The 13126-nt window shown below is 38.4% G+C and overlaps 1 protein-coding gene across 1 annotated transcript; it reads right to left on the reverse strand.

The window, feature by feature from the left end:
• Positions 1-3668: 3668 nt before the first annotated feature.
• On the reverse strand, positions 3669-11510 carry LOC118788765 (interferon-induced GTP-binding protein Mx3-like). The gene is made up of 14 exons (XM_036544815.1): positions 11393-11510; positions 10888-10951; positions 10470-10666; positions 9834-9971; positions 9126-9280; positions 8429-8567; positions 7773-7971; positions 7379-7457; positions 6747-6869; positions 6133-6265; positions 5560-5718; positions 5210-5286; positions 4704-4913; positions 3669-3893 (listed from the first exon to the last, which is right to left on the reverse strand). The coding sequence occupies exons 2-14, from the start codon at positions 10935-10937 to the stop codon at positions 3669-3671; spliced, it is 1884 nt and encodes a 627-aa protein (XP_036400708.1). The 5' UTR covers positions 10938-10951; positions 11393-11510.
• Positions 11511-13126: the final 1616 nt, after the last annotated feature.

A 13126-nucleotide genomic window follows, 5' to 3' on the forward strand; every position in this document is an offset into this window, starting at 1 on the left:
TTTCAATACATTGAGAGAGTTTGCTGTCTTTGAAGGAGGACTATCGCCTGATTTCATTCTTAGGTAGCCTATATAATAAAACAGTATAGTATTGTAGATCAGGTTCAGGTTCTTTCAGTTTTATTTAACTTTTTCATTGGCTCAGAAAATTTTAGAATAAACATCACAATTACAATTATAACTCTTCTTCCCAGACCAAAATTAAAGACATGCTAAAATCTGTAATACTGGAAGGAAAGATCCACACAGGCATGAAAGTGAAACCTCAGCCCAATCCAACACACACACTTCAACACTCGAACCGTACCCAGACTGGAGATAACTTTTTCTGTTACCCCACTTTGCCTGAACCCAACTTGAAGGGAGACAGAACAGTCAATACTGAGCTACTCATTTTGAAACAAATTTCCTGATGCCTGTATGTCTTCTGATTACAGAAAAATCTTTCTTTTAAATTACATTTCATTCCTTTCTTCTTTATTGTTCCTCAGGTTTTAAAACAATAGGACGTGAACATTTGCAGATTATCTGTTTTTTTTTTTGCCATTCTTGTGCAACTATTGGTCTGTGAAATATAGAAGTTCAGTCGACAGAGAGACATTGTAGCACTTAAAATTACAGTACATTGCATAGTTTACCGTTTTTTACTATATTATTCTAATATACCCTTCCATCATACTTTTATCTGGCTAGCCACATAACTAGCTAACACCACTAACTAGAGTGTAAAGTGTACATAACCAGCCAATCTAGACCAAATTCAATGGTCTTCCTTTACCTTGCATAAAATATGTTTTAATACTTCATTTCATGTTTATAATGCATCAAGGACAATTCAAACAGTACAGTTGTCACGTCCGAATGCAAACATTCAGAATACATTGATCACTTCAAAATGAAATTTGTTTTAAATGGTTACTCCTTGAGATTTTCTGCCAGCACTCTATTAACCTGTGAGATTGTATAAAAAGAGTGTGAAACAGCAGATGTAATTTTCTTGTAACTTTTCCAGTGATATATTACCCACTTATTGTGTAAAAGGGAATAATCTTTATTTGTAAGCCTGATGACACAAAATAAAAAAAAAAACTGTCATGCTGTCATGAATAAAAAAAACAGGACAGTTACTTTTAAAATTGTGTCACAGAAGAAAATTCCTCACCGGGCTTGTCTTTTTTGTCTTTATAAAGTGTTGTGAAATTGCTTAAATATATTTTAAGAGAGTCATATACGGATCTGTAGTGCAAAGAAAATCCACCTTTGCTTAGCTTTCAGGAGTAGCATCAAATAATGCACAGACAGATATTTTGAAGGCAAAATCATTACAATTCAATACTGCATTCACAAGGATAGCATAAATTCTTCTTGTATTGCATGGTTTATTTATGGAAGTGACAAAAGTAGAATAGGTACTTTTGCATGTTTTATACATTTGATACAGCAAATGTAAACAAGCAATGAGGGACAGCATCAAAGCATGTACAAAAGATTCAAATTTAAAATAAAAGATAAAAATGGTAACTTTTTACTTTTGTGAACACTGTTGAACTTGAGGCATACACAAGGGCATAAAGGAAGACTAATGCTTGATACCCAATTTAGTACTCTGAGCACCATGGTAAAATTAGACTTTGCCCATTAAAACCCATAAAAGTTGACTTTACACTTTGATAACATGATGTGTGCTGTTTATTGTCATTAATAATTTCACTTGACTTTCACTTTCTGCTGTAGCACACCTCTTTTGTCTGTGGATGAATACTACAGAAGTGGCTCCTACTCAGTAACACATTCCAAACAATGAGAGATAAATACTTAGATGTAGAGAAATTACAAATTCTTCTGGGAGAGGGAAACACTGCATCTTCGGCAGCATGGTATGTATCAGCAATGACAGACAATGGGCAAGAAGCATCCAGCCGGTAACTGTAAAAGAGATATATATATGTTACTTCTTTTCTACTTTCCCATACTTATAACCTTAGGTAATCTCCCTGCATATCAGACTTGTATCGCCCCTCCCACATTTACGGTCCTACATGAATTGCAAGTCACCTGGTGACAAGATCTCCATGAAAGACCTCAGTGTCAATGGTCATCTGTGCCATTAGTTATTAAGAGAGTCTTGAGAGAAGTGGTTAGTTCTTGAGATTTTCTGCCAGCATCCTAACCTGTGAGAATGTATAAAAAAAGTGTGAAACAGCAGTTTTAAGTTTTTTGTAACTTTTAGTGACATTATTACCCATTTCTTAGCCCCTTTCTCTATATTTATACAATAAGGCAGCACATTTCATTTTTATTGTTACAAACCTTAAATGTGCTCGGAACCACAATGGGAGTCTGTTATGCAAGTTACAGAAGTGGCTCTTCTATTGGGCATTAAGCGTATGTCATCCATTAAAAATATTTTTGATAGATATCCAACCTTTTCAGTAACAGTATATACCACCACATACACAACCACTTGATGAGACGAAAAATTCTGAAATGAATTCCAACATACTGTAATGTGTTCTTGGTAAGATAAATAGCCTAGTTCAAAATCAGTGTAAGTGTAAGTCTACAGAATTTTAACTGTGACAAATCCATCTTATGATATTTACCATAAATGTACACCAATGGAAACACAGTTCTTTTTGATTAGGCTTGCAGCACTGGGCAAATTTCCACTAAGTTCCACTAAGCACTAAATTGCTTATATTCTTAAATTCTTCAGCATAATTTTTACTGCTTGTTTTGAAATAATAACATCATGTACCTGTTCCCAACGGTATGGTCCTCCAGTGATGGCTTTATTACCTGCTGCATTGGCCATCTGGTACAGAGTGAAAATAACCTGCTCTAAACAATCACTGCTTTTGTCTCTTGATATGAGGTGAATGGAGGAAGACAAAACCATTTATGAGCTAAGTTTTGTTCCTCTTTGCAGGAACCAAATTAATGGTGCAAAAAACCCTCTGACATATTCCCTTGCATAAATATACATTTTGCATGTAAAACGCATTTTTATTGAATATGCACTTATTTACACAGTACTGAAGCTTGACCTGGCGCTGGGAAATGGAAATCATTGTTAAATGTTAAATTATTATACCATTCAGTGATGATTTAGCAGGTCTTCAATCACTTGCCTTTTTGGGAGAATAAAACATTATACTGTGTAGTCCTGCTTAATTATTATGTTTGACATTCTGATTTAAATTAATCAGCATTTACCTTTTAGAAACTTTGGAAAAAAACACTCTTGCATGGTTCACAATCATTTTTATTTTTTGAAAAAAAAAAAGCCTACAGTTGTTATTGAACAGGAGCTATTACGTCATGAATGAAGAACCGCACTCGTACAGTTTTCAGATAACTGTGTGCTAGGAGACTCACCTGAGTAACTACGTAACACAATTAACAACAAACACCACAATTTCCAATTTCTCTATTTTGGTTTCTATTACAATATCATGTTTCATTTGTCACACAAATACATTGCATCTCTCAACTGATAAAGGCTGTGTTAACTGTGTTTTCTGCTAAGTCAAAAACATAAACCATGACACGTTTTTGAGAATGTGCTGGTACAGTACCAGCAAGAATGGCATTCACACAGCAGCACTGAGAGCCTCCCACAGACCAACAGTGTTGTGCTTCCTGTCTCTTTGGGCTCCTTTTGCTCCTCAGAGGAAGTTGCCGAGCTTGCTCTGGGCCAGGGTGAGGCGCTCCATGCGGTTCTGCATGTCGACCCTCCGGCGGCTGACCTCAGACTCCTCACGTAGGATCTCATTCACGTTCCCACCGTCCATCAGGTTCAGCATCTCCCTGCACAGCAGCTGGGCCGACTCCTTCAGCAGGAAGAAGCGGATCAGCATGGGCACCTGGTCAGCCAGACGCTGGACCACGATCTGCGAGAGGTGGCCAGAAATAACAAACAAACACACAAAAAAACAAGGAGGGAAGATTAACAGTCTGTCCTTTGTAATAAGACTGTTTCGATTACTGTTTATTTCGATTACTGTTTATTACAATACTCGATGTAAGATCTCAGAAGTCCCTCTTGTATTACTGAAGTTTGCAACAAAGAATCAGGAGGAGAATCAGAAGGAGAATTTTACATTACATTACATTCATTCAGCAGATGCTCTTATCCACAGCGAATTCCAGCACAATAGACCATAACTGGTCTTGTTGACAACTATAGAACTACCACACCCTTTCCACATCAGCTGTTCATGTCATCCCTCCTCCGCCCATCTCCCGCTTTCTCTTCCCTATTTGTGATGTCCAAATGGCAGGTCAACAACGTCAGCCCCTGGGATGTGATCCCTCCATCGGACTCCAAACCATATAAAAGAACCACTATGACCAAATCAACTGTAGCCTTCACACTTTGATTGTATGGAAATTCATGCTGAAATATATTATTTTATTAATCAAATTAACATTTAGCTTCGTGAAACAAACAATTTTGGTGCTTTGACAGCTTGTGAGGGAAACCTCTTTGTCTATATAATACGAGGGCTGATATAGCAGATACTGCAGGTGTTTTGTTACGGTTTGTGTCAAAACACATTGTACCCGCTGTCACCAAACTACTCAGAGACATCTGGTGTAGAACCACCTAGAAAAACCTACAGCAACAAAAGAAGAATTCCAAATCCCATAGCTGAGATTGAGACATTGAGACCCCCTCCCTTTGAGGTTGTCTGACGCACCTCATAGTAGGCCCTGAGCATCTCGGGGTACTTGACCCTGCTGTCGAACCCAGCGCAGTTGTCCTCTGAAACCCCCGCAGAGGCACACTCGTTCAGGGACTTGAAGTAAATGCCGTCCTGAGTGTAGACCAGCTGTTCCATTTCAAACTGCTCCAGGATCCTCTCCTCCACTTTGGCCTGCTGCTTGGACTGGATGTTGTCTATCTTGTTCTGTGGATGATGGAATGAAAAAGGGAGAAGCACAGTGGGCCTGGCAGTCACTCGTACAAGACTGCACTATCACATTATATTGATATCACATATATCACATAATGCATGACAAGGGATTATTACTGTGGGAGTTTGCTGATGAGGCACTTAGTGTGAGAATTGGATCAGAATTCAATATAAATGATGTTGTATTTTTATCTCAATGAGACAATCTATATCAAGGGAAGGTCAGAATTCAGTATGAAGGATTAATGGTTTTAGAGTCTATTAATATCAGTTTTAATTGTGAGAATTACCGATGAAACGCATTGAAGAAAAGGATAACACGGGAAGCACATTTTAGTCACGTCAGTAAACTGCTGCTGGACAGTCTCTGGGAAACAAAGTAAAACATTGCACAATTACTACAAAATTTAAAAATGCCCCCCCCCCCCCCCCCCCCCCAAAAAAAATCACATATATAAATGTTATGATGATGTTATGTAAGTACATTTTGTTAGGCTTTTGCAAATTTTTATAATGAGGCATTACACATATGAGGATATGTGGAAAGGGGTAATCTGGTAGCATTAAACTCTGTAATCACTTCTGTAAAAGTGGATACATTCCTTTTCCTAAGAGCTTGAGATAAAGCACGTGATGTTACCTCTGACAACCTTCATCGTGTCTATCGCTGGCCCCTTGAGTGCCACCACCAGCCTCTGAACGACCATCTCAAACACGTTGTAGTCGCTAAAACAAGGCAACTCTCTCCCTCTGTGTTTGGAATCATATTCATTGATCACTTCCTGCACCGTTTTGTGGACTGGATGGACACAGAAAGACAAAAAAACAAAGTAGGAAATCAAACACACAGACACAAGCATATAATTCCATAATGTGTCAAAATAGTGAGCCTATATGCAACCTAAGTATGCTGTACGTTAGCTAAACATAAGCTTTACATTATTAATAAAAATAGGAAACAGTAGCTGGGTCTTTAAACGTCCTTCAAAACATAATGCAGGTGTGTTGACAGAGAAAAACTTATCTGCCAATGCTTCACTTGTGAAACATCGATGACTTACCAATAATATTATATGTGTGTGTGCATGTGCGGGCATGTGTATGTGTGTGTATATGTATGTTTCTTTTCTTTTCTTTTTAATTAGCATGAATAGGCTTGTTCTAAAGAATAATAGCAATAGAAATATTATTTTTTTAAAAACTTGTGACATACATGATGCTTTCGTGTTGTCCAGGTGATCGTTCCACTTTTTAAATTCAGAGCGCAGAAGGATGAATAGGTTTTCTTCATTGACGACCTCCCCCGTGGACAGTCGGTTTATCTTGTCATTGAAGTGGGTCAGAGTCTTGAGGCAAAAAACAAGGAAGTCAAAGAACAGAAATGCTAAATGCTCTATGCTATTATTTGTATTCTGTTTGCAATGTGCTATTGTATCTTTAATGCCTTTATTCTTTTTTTCTCTTTTATTGTTTTTATCTAATTATAACCATCTTAAATAAACCATAGATAATGCTTTCACAATAAATACATTTTACATCATACTTTAATGACCAACATAGGAAACAGTACATAGAACTAATGGCTTACAGTGGGCCACATAAAGGCGACCCACATAATACATTAAGACAAGACTTCACTGCATTCATCTTGAATATCAGATTACATCCACTCCGATACACCGTCAAAGGTAGAACTCAGCGCTTCAGAACAATGTTTGGAATGAATGTGTAGGAATACGAGCACTTCAGAAGGCAGGAGGCTGCTGACAGTGGGCACGGTGTGTAGGGCAGGGCAGATGCTAGTGGCACAGGTGAGCACAGGCTTACATCAATAAGGAAAGTCTTCCTCTTGTGGGGGTCCAAGGGCGGCCCCTCCTCACACTGGCTCAGCTCCTTCCTGGTGTCCCACAGCTGTTTCTTAATCTGCTCCGATATGATCGGCAGGGATTTCTGAAAGAGGAACAAATGCTCAGAATTAGACAGTAACACTCACTATATCAAGGCTCACGCGATTAATCAGCTCAGCCAAAAATGTCTGACAAGTAAAACGTTTTACTGTGCCAGATACTCTGCCAAATGAATATACATAAATGTAAATGCAAATGCAAATATTTCTTACTTGTTTATAGCACCTGTTCTAATGCAGACAGTGCAATAAAGCATAAGCGGACCTTTAGTAATTTGTGAGGTGAATCATGTCTACTTCAGTATAGGCACTGGAATAAAAATGAATAATGTTTTATTTTTTAATTTTACATTTAGTAATTTATTTAATCATGGCTAATTATGGTATATAAAAATAATGTGTTTCCCCAAGTAAACCAGTAATGATGTTATTTGGGGTTAGTTGCTCCTTTAAAGGGTCCCTAACATGTAACCTGCCTGTAGTTGAACCTACAATTAAAATCCACTCAAAGCTTCTTCAGTTGTGCTGAGAAATGGCAGGCAGTGAGACTCACTTTGATATGGTCCACCAGGTCCTGGGTCAGTTTTGAGGCAAGACACTGTGTGGTTGCTTTTTCCTCATACAGAAGACAACTGGAAAAGAATGACAGCTCTGTGTCTGAATACCAGTGGTTCAATACAAAACTATTGATACATACTTTTTTGTTTATGATTTCACCTTCTTTTGGTGCTTATTTTAACACACTTCAGATGCAAGTCAGAAACATCTGAAAGATTAATTCCCTATTAAAATTCACATTTGACTCATAGATTCAGCCTCTTTCTGTAGTCACACCAGCCCATCATATCTGTGTAATATCCACCTAATATCTAACACAATGGATTTACGAATATGCACAGAGTGGTATTTAATTTGATGTGGGGTGAGGCACTGCTCTTTGAACATACCTAAAGTACTCATGGCGTCTGAAGAAATCTCTCTCTATCCTTGTGGCATCAGTCAGGGAGATTCTATCATTGATCTGCTTCTGACCACGGCATTTCACAATGATGTAGCCCTTGCTCAGCGGAATAACTTGATTTCGGACAATGTCCAGAACGTTCTTCTCTGTGCCTTTGTCAACCAGGTCCGGCTTTGTCAGGATAGCTTTAGAGAGAAACAAACACAATCGCAGCAAATTCTTTTTTTTTTTTCCTGAGGGTGTGAGGATTAACTGTTCATTAAAACAGGACCCAGCATACTTCCAGACACAACAGAGAATGGGAAAATTGCCATTCAGAAATGTTATGTTGTAGAAATCTTCATGAATGGGGAAATAGTGTGTTGTTGCATTCTGATAATCAAAGGTGCAAAGGGAAATTTTAAATTTAAATTTTAAATTACAATTGAATAAAAAAACAGGTGAATAATACGTATATATATATGTATATGTATATGTATATGTATATGAATATGTATGTATATGCATACAATAAATGGATTGCCATGATGTATTGTGGCCAGAGTAAAGCAAGGGAGTGATGCCTGGCAGGAACTGCAAATTGCAAATTCTCAATTGCAGGGTCTTCCCTGCAAATAAGACTTATGTCTGTTGTTTTATTACCCAGAGTCCTCTTCCCCTCAGGATCCACTTCCTGGGCCATCCTCAGAGCTTCTGTGGTTGCTATGTCAACATTACATGGCACCACTACCAGTATAATGGTTTCACTCTTCTCAATAAAGTTGAGGATGAGACTTTTTATCTGAAAATGTAAACACATTATTTGCATTTGCCATTGGTGCCTTCTGTCAGTGAAATCTACGTGCCATTTTCATAAATGTGACATTTCTAAGTGTGTTTTGGTCATTATGGCCAAGTATGTTTTACACCATTAACACCTATTATAAAAAAACGGCAGCGTGAAGGAGAGCCTTCAACTGTCCCCAAAAACATTTTAATTCTGTTTAAATGTGTGTCAACACATTTGCACTAACCAATAACTAAACTAAACACATTTTTTGTGAGAACTGTTGGCCAAATTTTATTATTATTATTATTTTTTTTTTTTAGTAGTAGTTGTATTAAATCATTGTAAAGCACTCATTGTTTCTGGGTGATGTGTTAGGATTGGATTGGATGTGGAGTAACTGATTACATTTTAGTTTTAAAACCACAGCTAGACTTTAATCTGCTCCATTAAAAAGTCACTGATTTGACCTTTTTATAGGATCCATTTAATAGCGTCCTTGATGAAACTCATGTCATTATATGGCATTAGGCCCAAATTTTACCTATAATCCTAACCTGGTATAATCCTTACCTGGTCCCCTATATCCTCCGGCTGGCCTTTCACAGGGACTCGGGCGATCCCGGGTAGATCGATCAGGGTGAGGTCACACACATCAGGGGAGCTGATCTCCAGAGTGATCAGGTCATCACAGATCCCCACACCTTCTCCAGCCAGCTCATTCTGGGCTGTGAACAAACCAGCATTATATATGCATAATATTTTAGCCCAATATTTCCACCTCAACACAGTGCTTTCCTGTTGGGAGGAAGGGGATAAAAAGTATCAATCAACCCCAACTGTTTATGAACACAGCTTCAACTAACATGCCTCCTGTAGACCAGGTATTAAAAATAGGTAAAAAAGAAATGTCCGGTATGGCACTAATTTGAAACTGTTATTGCTCTGGTTTAACTTCAGCATCGTGGCATCTGAAAGTTTCACACATTACGACGTTCCTCATTGCTGCTCTCTAAGGCAAAGAAATTCTACACCTCAAAACAGGAAATGAAAGGATGAACAACATCATACTGCAACTGAGAAAGTGTCACTTGGGTAATCTGTTACGGAACTTATCCAAACCAGGCAAAGACATTCCTGGCAGCGCATGTTATCGAGAGGGAAGTGAGACGAGGGCATTCATTTTCTGCCCAAAGACCCAAGGAGTTGATTTGTTGATGATGCCGATCCGCCCTTTGCCAGAATCATTGCACAGGCACAGTGTCCCAAACCCAGACTAACCTTCAGCCACATAGCGTTCCACCAGTGAAGGATCGTCAAACTGGATGTACTCCTCATTGTAAGAGAGGATGGCCTTCCACTGCACTCCGCCTCTGAGCTTCCTCAGCTTCAGCTCAAGGGGACATCTGGTGACTATACCTGGATAGGAGAGAGTAAGATTCTTTGACGGTCACTTTGATGTTCACAGCCTCCCGTTTGTGTGTGTATGTGCAGACATTAATCTTTTCTCCTGCCTGAACATGAGAGGTCCCTCAACATTTTTACATCTTGGGTCTAACTGGAAAAATACAGCAAATGAAGCTGCTATGTTGTCAGAGCAATGTTGAAGGAATGTTACAGTACGTGTGCATCTCTAGTTGGATTTGAGGGTCTTTCCGCAAATTCCATTCATAATCATATTTTCTCAATGATCATATTTTCCGCAAATTTACTGCATAATGTGCTCCAATGACACACGCGTGTGTGTGTTTAATCATGTTAAAATATGTTTTTAAATCATGGTTAATGTTAGTTAGTGACATCGACCCAACTAAACAGAAAAGATGCCACAACTAATGATAGTCAAGTAACCATTGGCTCTCTATCTGGCATCCCATTGTGTGTGTGCGTGTGTGGTGTGCATGCTGTGTGTCTTACCGCTCCCTCTGGGCAGTGACACTCCAGACAGGGCCTCCAGTACGGAGCTCTTGCCAGAGCTCTGGTCTCCAATCACAGCGATGGCCGGCAGAGCCAGGTCCTTCTCAATGCCGATCCCTCTCAGGGAGTCGATCAGATCGATGTAAGGACGGACCCTTTCATCCAGGTGGGTGTGGAATACTCCCTCCATTGGTTTACTGAGATGGCAACAAAAAAAGAAACAATAACTACACGCTTTACAGCCTCAAAACAGTGGAAACATCCAGAAACTAGAGGCAACCTGTAAAAGTAAGGTAACCTTGCTGTTGTGACTAATAATCAAAATAATCAAAATCTGTGTAAATGGAATCAAATTTCCCCAAAAAAAATCTCAGAGATTGTGTACAAGCAGGTCTAAGAAAAATAAAATAACACTAACCTCTCAGAAGAATCGATGGCATCTTCATAGCTTTCTGGTGGGCCGTCCATTGTCGAAAGAGGATCTGAGATACAGGAATAATATAGGATGAGTGGCTGTTCTTTATGTGTTATCTTTAATGCCTATTGATTTCAATGGTTAACTTAACATCTTCATATGGAAGCATCCTTAAGTCTTCAAGGAATATTCTGATGGGGCTGAATTTGCTGAATCAGATGTAAATCTCTAATTACCTAAAGTATCTACTTGAAAAGAATTGGATAAATATCTCCCCCCACCCACCTCAATTTATATTCTGAGGAACACTGCAGTAACATTAGTAGTAGTAGTACTACTGTAGTAGTATTTAGCATTTCAGAATGCTAATTAACATTTCCTAAATTTTCCTACCTGAAAAACTAAGTCAGGTAAGTAACATCTCTCTCTGCTACATCTTAATTCAGACCACTGAAATTTGCTCCATACAGCTGTAAAACCATCACATACATTATTGTGTCAACATTACCTTTAAAATGCTCGCTTTTCCAAAGTCTTCACTATGCTGTTGAGTTACTGCAGTTCTGACAGTCGTACCGTACAGCGCATACAAAGGAACTTACGCCGTGGTAAGAGGATGTGATGGTTAAGCACCTACGCTTCTTAATGAGGCAGTGAGGAAGTTGTCATTTTTATAGAGAGAAGTGGACAGCATCAAGGTTGGTGGTTCAGCCTACAGGGCTGCAGGTTGCTTTGTTTTTTTTTTTCTATTTTCTGTAGGGTCGTCCCATCAGGGGAAGTAGCAAATGGCAGGCCCATTATTAAGCAATTTCTTGCATTTGGCTTTTATTCTCAGGGAAACAATAGCCTTCTCTAAAACTCTACTGTACTGTACAATATTGCCACACACTTCTTTAAAATTATACTGTACTGTATAATATTGAATTTATATGTGTTTCAGCAGTTAATATTTTTCAGAACATATATATTTCTGTGCTTAACAACATACACAACTACTCAGTCCATTCAGTGCATGACTGTTATCATTATACCGGGGAAGGTTTAAACCACACATTTTGAAGCTTGCCACCTCATTACCCTCATTACCCTCACTGCAGACATCCTGATGGAGGTGTATGCCAAATCACTCCTCTCATTTATGCAGTATAAAAACACTTAGTGTCACTTGTGGAATCTGCAGCTGGTAGCCAAGATCCTAATCCTTCCTTGGAGTCAGACAAATTTGTCCAGTGGTCAAGTCACTTGAGTAAAGACTATGAATTCTGAGACAGTCCAACCTTTTTATTGATTATTACGCCTGTACAACATCCTTATGTATATTTACCAATGAACTACTGTATGTCAGTGAGCTGCATTGTTTTTGTGTGTTTGATTTTGTGAAATTGTTAGGTAATTTAGGAAATTATTAAGGCCTTTTTTCATTATCTCATGAGTGTAGTAAGCCCATTATTAAACACAATGATAAACCTCTGAATGTAATACTACTGTGCTTTTATTACATGGCAATCTTACTTAGACATTTGTGTCCAGGGAGACCTATATTTACATTTAGTCATTTATCAGACATTTTTATCCAGAGCAATTTAAAGAGTACAAGATGCATCTAATCAAGTCACAGGCACAATGGATCATACTGAACCCAGCCAATTACTATCATTACTAGTGCTACCATAAATACATACATGCTACAATACATTTTAGCAAATATATGTTACATTGATTAGATTTATCCATATTGAGAACATGGCTACATATTTACTGATGCAATTCTGGATTAGTACCATGCCAGCAGAATCAGTACAGTCATGAATAAAATATCAGTTGAGACAGTACATTAGATACAGGGATACATAATATTAAAATAGACATTATAATACATATTAGTGCATAAGACACAAGCATAAGCGTGCATAAGCATGACAGTAACTGGCCTTAGTCTTGGTGGGCACACATTAGGCTGCCACCATAATTAGTCACTTTTGGCATTATCTCTACTATCCTGCTGTCTAGCAAATCTCTTACAATCAGAAAAGTGTGTCTTACAACAGACAGTGTCTCAGACAGGAAACACACAGCACACCAGTAGAGAAAGTGAAAGGAGAGTTAGGATGGCCCGTTGGGAGAGATGGGAAATTCCCACCGACGCAGAATTTCCAACAGCACGCGTCTGCTTCACTTTTTTTTTCATTCTGATGTATTTATTTTGCCCCTCTTTCATCATGAATCTCTGGTTCTGAATTCA

This window comes from Megalops cyprinoides, chromosome 14 (genome assembly GCF_013368585.1).
Source record: "Megalops cyprinoides isolate fMegCyp1 chromosome 14, fMegCyp1.pri, whole genome shotgun sequence".
Taxonomy (NCBI): domain Eukaryota; kingdom Metazoa; phylum Chordata; class Actinopteri; order Elopiformes; family Megalopidae; genus Megalops; species Megalops cyprinoides.

Bases quoted from the DNA above. Each gene is read 5' to 3' on its own strand.
- LOC118788765 (XM_036544815.1), bottom strand. From the start codon at position 10,937: ATGGACGGCCCACCAGAAAGCTATGAAGATGCCATCGATTCTTCTGAG. The intron at 7,458-7,772 runs GTATGTTCAAAG...ATTCTTTTCCAG, and splicing joins AGACGCCATGAGTACTTTAG to TTGTCTTCTGTATGAGGAAA. The intron at 4,914-5,209 runs GTAATTCTCACA...CATCATCCACAG, and splicing joins TTCTTCAATGCGTTTCATCG to AACAAGATAGACAACATCCA.